Source organism: Elephantulus edwardii, unplaced genomic scaffold (genome assembly GCF_000299155.1).
Source record: "Elephantulus edwardii isolate Elephantulus edwardi_28Jun2011 unplaced genomic scaffold, EleEdw1.0 scaffold00027, whole genome shotgun sequence".
Taxonomy (NCBI): Eukaryota; Metazoa; Chordata; class Mammalia; order Macroscelidea; family Macroscelididae; genus Elephantulus; species Elephantulus edwardii.
Window position 1 is genome coordinate 1,213,287 of NW_006399777.1, and position 7,492 is coordinate 1,220,778.

The window sequence follows — 7,492 nt, forward strand, 5'->3', positions numbered from 1 at the left end:
CCCTCACCTCAACCGTCAGGTCGGAGTGGCATCTACCGCTGCTCGTGGCCCTTCCTGGGCCAGTACCTTTGGGCTCTGCTGAAGCCCACACCACTCTGTCCTGGGACATTCCCTCTGGTGACCTGTCACGCACTGTCCTGGGCTGTAAATCTGTACGGGAGGAGGGTTCTTATCTTCCTCCCTCACTCTGACTGGTGGGTTTGAACCGCTGGCCTTTTACTAGCTGTCTGACATATTACACACTTGGAGAAACAGGAGAGCAGAAGAGCTGGACACAGGACCTGACCCTGAGCCCGATTAACTGTGTGAACTCGGGAAAATGGCTGATTTCTCCAGACTCATCTATGAAGTGGGAATGTCAGTGAAGTCTCTCGGAATTAAGCAGTGAAACATATGTAAAGGGCGTGGCATGCTCGTGACATCATAGTAACAGTACTATTGCACTTGACGAAGCCGGAATTTAAAACCTTTGAAGTAAATAATCCAGATCGGAAGGCAAACAAGCAGAGTCTTAAATCTAGAGACCTGTGGGCACATGCCCCATAATTGTTGGGCAAAGGCCCAGACCTCTTACCGAAAAGGCGCGTCTGACGGCTGGCACGCTGCTGAAGGCGATGACCACGGGGACGATGTCCAGCGCGCTGAACTCCATGGTGGCTGTGGTGACCGAGTGGACATCACCTGACTGGCCTGAGCTGAAGAACGTGGCGATTCTCCTGGTGTGAGTGCCTGGGAGGGTCCGCTTGAAGACGTTCCTGGCAACGAACCTCATGGCCCTGCCAATCTCCCTGCCCTGGGAGGACCGTTCGAAGGGCAGCGCCTCGACCTCCCGGAGCAGCTGGCCCTTGGTGTAGACGTCTGAGAAGCGGATGAGGTGCCTGGCCTGGGAGTCGTAGGAGACGATGGCCACGCGCGCGCCCACTGGACAGCTGTCCTCCCGGACTCTGATGTCTGTCACGAGGGAGACGACCGCCGCCTTCATCTTCTCAAAGTCCTGCTGGGTGACATCCCGGGACTGGTCCAGTGCAAACACCAGCTCGATCGGGTGCACGGGGCACTCAGGCTTCCCTGCAAGGCAAGAGACACCTGATGCCGCCTCCCACCAGGGAGACCTCACGTGTGCCAGGGCAGAAGTGGGGTCACAGGGGGAGTCAGTGTGTGACCTCACCTATGCCAAGGTAGGAGTGGGCTCCATATGGGCCAGTGTGGGACCTCACATGTGCCAAGGCAGAAGTGGGGTTCATAGGGGGAGTCAGTGTGGGACCCTCACATGTGTCAGGGCAGAAGTGGAGTCACAGGGAGGGTCAGTGTGGGGCCTCGCCTCTGCCAAGGTAGGAATGGTCTCTATATGGGTCATTATGGGACCTCACCTATCCCAGGGTAAGAGTGGGGCCCATAGGGGGTCAGTGTGGAACCTCACGTATGTCAGGGCATGCATGGGGTCACAGGGGTCAGTGGCTGAGATTTCGGGGAGTAGATTGCTAACTCTTTCTTCTGAGGCTTCTCTGAGAGCACTAGCACCTCCCATCCTCCACTCAGCTGCAGTGTTAGTGTCCACACTGCCCCCAGACTCCAGAGAACAAAAACACAGTCCTGCTCACACAGCAGGGGGCTCGGAAGGCCCAGTGTATCGAGAGTTGTGCTGCCAGTCCTCCGGCAGGTGGTTCCAATTCCCCAGCTGTTCCTTGGGAGAAAGAATCTCTTCCCAATGAGATTACCGTCTCTGGCAACCACAGGGTCACCACAAGTCCATTCTGATAAGACAGCAATGAGCGGTTATTCTAGAGATGCCTACTTTTCAGAAAAAGGGGATACAGAAAGTAAAAGAATAAAATGTTAGCTAGTCAAGTATTTAAATAGTCAACAAACCCTAAAATGAATCTTTAAAGTTTCATTGAAATGCTCTTAAAATTGAGTTCAATTTTTAAGGATTATACAAAAGAAACTATTCTGTGATGTAATTGTTTATGAACTCTATAGGTGGCTTGGTGGCTTAGGGGATGCGCTGCTTACGCAGAGTTCAACTCCCCAGCTGCCCCACAGGATAAAGATGGGCAACCTTCTCCCAGGCGGTTCAAAGCCTCCGAAAACTGCTGGAGGATCAATTATGGGTTGGTTCTGACTCGATGGCGCACAGCAACAGGCCTGGGGAGCCCTGCTGGCATGGCGGCTGGAGGCCCAGGAGCTGAGCAAGAGATCAGCGGCTCAAATCCACCAGCCAGGCCAGTGGGGCAAGAGGGGCAGTTCATACAGACGATGGCACTGGAACCCAGCAGTGGGACAAGGGGGCAGTTCGTATAGATGACCACGCTGGAACCCAGAGGTGGGACAAGGGGGCAGTTCATATAGATGACCACGCTGGAACCCAGCAGTGGGACAAGAGGGGCAGACCATACAGACCACAGCCCTGAAACCCAGCAGTGGGACAAGGGGGCAGTTCGTATAGATGACCACCCTAGAACCCAGTGGAGCAATTCCCCCTTGTCCTATGGGGGCGCTGTGAATCGGGATGGGCTCAGTGATGGAGAGTTTGGTGGTTCGTTATAATTACCAAATTATTTCTAAAAAAACCCCAAAGCATTCACAGAGATGCTATTCTTCCTACAGAAATGTGATCTGTGCTATTATAACTTGCTGCTGCAACTTTATTCCACTGAATAAGCCTGGGACCTTGACCAGTGATTTCTCCACCCTGTGTGCTGTTCTGTGAGGTGAGGCATAGTATTGCCTACGCACAGTCCCCTTACTCAAAATCACTGCTCCACAGTCCATTTCAACTCATAGCAGCACAACTTGACAGCTGTGTGGTTGTGGGGCTGTCACGTACGACTCACAGCGGCCCTATGGACAACAGATCTGAACCCTGTCCTGTCCTGACCTCACCTCACTGACACACTGGAGCCCACTGCTGCGGTCACTGCGTCCTGACTATAACTGAACCCTGTCTTGTCCTGACCTCACCTCACTGACACACTGGGGCCCACTGCTACGGTCACTGCGTCCTGACAGTGTAACTGAGCCCTCTCCTGTGCCGCCCTCATCAACTGTGACACACTGGGGCCCACTGCTGCGGTCACAGTGTCCTGATTGTGTGACTGTTCTATTTGTGTTTTAGAGGCTGTAAATCTTAATGAGAAGACCTTGCCTCATCTGTTTTGGAGAAAGTGCAGCCAGGGCGCTCCTCAGAGGCAGAGAAGGTGGGACTCCAGGTCAGAAACTTAGTGCCTGTTGTTGGGAAGGGCCAGTCCTGGGAAAACGACGTCCTCCTGGGAAAGGTGGACGGTCAGCGAGAGAGGAAGACCCTCAACAAGACAGACTGACAAGGTGCCTATAACAACGGGCGGGGCCTGGATAGATGGTGACAACGTACAGTACAGGTCACTCTGAGGGGATTGGATGTCACCTAACAACTCCTGAGGAGCAGGTGGTGGGTTTGAACAGCTGACCTTTCAGTTAACAGTCCAACACATAACCCTCTGTGCCACGATGGCTCCTGCCCAGGTCTGTGGTGAGAATGGAATACGTACACTCAGTTAACCGTTTTGACCAGTGCCTGGTACACAGTGGGTGCCAGTAAATGTACTCACTGCTGTTCTAATAACAGTCTTTATATTAAGAAGACATTTAAATCACTAGAAGGAGAATAGTCACAGCCTTAATACATACTTTTACTTAACAGCTAAAATATGCAAGTTCACCAAATAAATGTGCCTCCTTATTTAGAGCAACTTGAATTATGCATGTGAAACTCTCACGCGAGTGTTAATTATAGGCTGTCTCTCCCTCCTCATTGAGGATAATCATTAATCCTAATCGTGGTGCCATGCATTTATCACAGCTGGTGATTTGTATTTGTTTGATTTTCTGATTAATGCTTGTTTCTCCTTTAATTTATGAATTATGATATGGGCTGTGCTTCTTGCCTTCCCAGGATATTGAAAGTCAAGGAAATGCCAAGCCAGTTGCTACTGGGTTATTCTGACTTCGGCTGACCCCTGCACCTGAACAGGCCTGCTGGTCACTGTGCTCCTGATTTGTTCTGACTTGCGCTGACCTCATGTGTCTGAACAGCCCTAGCACCAGGTGGCTGCCAGTAATTGTACTCTTTCTGAAGTCTGTGGTTGGATTTGAACCTGCAACCTTTTGGTTAGCAACCAAGTGCTTAATTGTGCCAGTGAGGGACCCCTTTCAGGGTACTGTTGTTGTGCATCGTTGAGTTGGAGCCAATCCACAGCTGACTGTCCAGCAAGTTTTCAGAGGCAATAAATCGTGTGCGAGGAGATTGCCCATCCTTCTCCCATGGGCTTGAACTGCGTACCTTTGGTTTGGCAGTGCAATTCTGTACCACTGAACCACGAGACCTCCCTTCCAGGGAATCAGTCCTGAATTAGTAGGAACTCAGGAAGTGCTGACTGGATGAGAAAGGCCAGTCTGGTGGCGGGGTCTTCAGGGAGCTGCCCTGTGCTTCTCTGGGGGTTCAAATCCACCCAGCAGTGCCTTGGAAAAGGGTGGGCAGTCTCCCCTGTGAGATGTACAGAGAGGCAGCGACAAGTCAGTTCTGATGCAACAATGAGAGGTGGGATGAGAGGGAAAGAATTCTTTAAAGCAGGCACAGGGAGAAGGAGCTCTAGGGGCCTGGTGCAAGGACCTGCACCGTCAATCCAACGTCCGGTGGTTCGAATCCACAGGCTACTCTGAGGGAAAATGATGAGCTGTCTCCTCCCAGGTGATTAAGGGTCAGCTCTGCACTGGTTACAGCACAAGGGCAGGGTGTTGGGTTTTGAGTTGGAAGAAGAACAAAGCTTTGTAACAGGGAGTGTTGGAAGTGGGGTGGCACAGGGTCCCCTTAGGAGCGCCTTTCCCTGGGACAGTTGACTCCTGCCCAGAAGCCAGCATGTCTGACACAAGTGACTCCTTCGGCTCTTCCCAGGCCAGCTGGGAAACTCACACCTGCAGGGCTTGCCCGCTGGGACAGAGCATTGTCACCTCACTGTGAGCCCAGCACCTCCTGGCCCTTGACACCAGGACGATCACAGCAAAAGGAGTTCTCACCTGGCCACTGAGAGTCAGTGTTCAAACCTTAATCATCTTGCTTATCTCAGTGGAGACGGGACTTAATCAATTGGCCTTTGAGTCAAACACAGAGCTGAGGGGATATTTGAACTGTTCTTGAAGGGGCGTCAATTTTACAATAAAAACAAAATGAGTAAAATCATGACCAGATACGCAGGGGCTCATTACTTGCTTGGGGAGCAATAGAGAAGAGAGATTCAGGTGAAAATGGGAGACAGAGGAAGTAAAAGTCACAGCCCTGCCTGAGAACAGGAACACACTTGAGGTTTTAGGAAAAAGCACTCCTAATGGCTGATCCACCCTGCAAAATACATTTTCCAGAGCCCAGGCTGCTTGAGGAACCGGAGGATCCTGAACAATGCAGGGCTGGAAGGTGGTGTCAGCCCCAGACCAGGTCTCAGGTGGCTGCGGTCCAGGCCAGCTCACCTGCACCAGGAACGCCACACAGCTCCCCACAGCCCTCCGCTGTCACTCTGGTCTCCAGGCAGTCCGCTCTCCCCATGCACAAACCACAAGCCGCAGAGTCGCTTCTGACCCACAGCGACCCTCCCTCCCTCCCTCCCTCCTTCCCTCCCTCCCTCCCATGCGTTCTGAGGCTGCACTTCTTAACAGGAAACTGCTCATCTCGGTCCTGAGGCGAGGCTGAGGGCTTTGAACCACTGACCTTGCTGTTAGAAGCCCAAAGTGTAAAACACTGCATCACCAGGGTTCCTGCCCTCCCCACTGCAGTCTAGATAACCTTCCAACAATGCCTGTCAGGCCACCTTCCTCTCCTCGGTGCTCTCAGGAAGCTCACCACTATTTGCTAATTACAATGCAACGAAAAGCCCTTCTCCTTACCCTGCCCTGTGCAGCCACGCTGGATCTGCCCCGCTTCATTTCCCATTTCCTCCCAAGCCAGCGTCTGCCCTCATCACCCGGGCTTCTGCCGGCCCCTCGGACCCACCTCACTCTGTCTGCGTCCTGGCCTTTGCCCACGTGGTCCCCCTAGCTGACCCTGCAAAGCTCCTCTAAGTGCTCCAGGTCAGACGCCATCCCTGCTGCCAGAGGCGAGCTGTCCACCCAGCAGCATCTCTGCTTTCCTGTGAGGACCCGCACTGGTGGGTCCCCTTCCACAGCCACCAGGGATCGGCTGAGCAGTGGCGGTGCCAGAGCAGTCTAAGCTCAGCTGCTGGCCGGCCGATGGGTCAAACCCACTAGGCATCCTATGGGAGAGGGACCTAGCAGTCTGCTCCCAGAGAGACTTGGAAATCCTGCGGGCACTGTCCTCTGTCATCGAGGGTCACTAGGAGGCAGCGTCCACTCGCCGGCAGTAGGGATTGTGTCAGTGGAGCGTGAGGTCGTGTAAGCTCCCCGCAGGTGATGGAAAGGTTGGACCCCTAATCCGCCCAGCAGGGGCTTAGAAGACAGGGCTGCTGACCACCTGCCTGGGTCACGGTTCTGTTCTGACATGTGTGGGGTCACCATGCGTCAGGACGAACTCGTACGTTGTTTCATGCTTATCACCTGCCCTCCCTACTGGAATAGCAGCGCCAACAGCATCTTATCCATTCTAACATACCAACCCAGTCTCCAGTGCCTGGCCCAGAGCCTCGTGCATGATTAGGAAGCCCTGGTGGCTGGACAGAGGACTATGCAGTCGACCTAAAGGCAGGTAGTTCAAATCTAACGACGGCGCTTTGGGAGAACCCCACTAAAGGGTCAGAGGCCTCTAACATTGTTGAACGCTGGACCTGCAGCACAGAGCACGGGCAGGTGACTCACACAAGGGCGTCTTGTAAGGAGCTGACTGGGCAAATACCATCAGGCTGGGAAGGGCCCAGGAGGCCCTGATGGATCTGCTGTCTTAACCACTAGACGACAAGGACCGTATAAAAACGAGGAGAGAGAAGATGGCGAGAAGGGGAGTTACTGAGACGAGAAATCTCACAGGTAGGTGACGAGAACAGCCCATAGTGACTAGGTCACTGTGAGTCGCAGGTGACTTAATGGCACATAACAACCACAACCACAAAGGTAGTCATGAAAATGCTCACAACAATAAAAAAGCAAACCAGTTGGTTGGAAATAAGTGTGACGTTCAGCTACATGGAGTGATTTATCAGGGCGGCTTCCAGGAACCAGCACTTCCAGGAAGTGTCAATAAAGTGGATAGCATCTGGGGGGCAATGGGTCGTTCTAATTCATCTTTCCAGACACACAACATTTTAGGCCTTGATTAAAACATGCTGTAAATAAAGATTACTCACCATGGCCGCCAGCTGGAGGGGAAGAAGAAAGGAGGTCAGGTTATCATGTGATGGGGAGCAGGGCTCTGTGCTGTGGGGATCGGAGAGTTACCTGGTGGGGAGCAGGGCTCTGTGCTGTGGGGATCGAGGTGTTACCTGGTGGGGAGCAGGGCTCTGTGCTGTGGGGATCG

General features: G+C 53.1%; 1 protein-coding gene across 1 annotated transcript in view; it reads right to left on the reverse strand.

Moving 5' to 3' along the window:
• Positions 1–7,492, reverse strand: part of COL6A6 (collagen, type VI, alpha 6) — a 118,629-nt gene that overhangs the window by 21,478 nt on the left and 89,659 nt on the right. Inside the window, exons 31-32 of the mRNA XM_006883397.1 lie at positions 7,323–7,334; positions 575–1,068 (exon numbers count right to left, since the gene is read on the reverse strand). Of these exons, the coding sequence (XP_006883459.1) occupies positions 575–1,068; positions 7,323–7,334 (506 nt within the window). The remainder of the gene's footprint in view (positions 1–574; positions 1,069–7,322; positions 7,335–7,492) is intronic.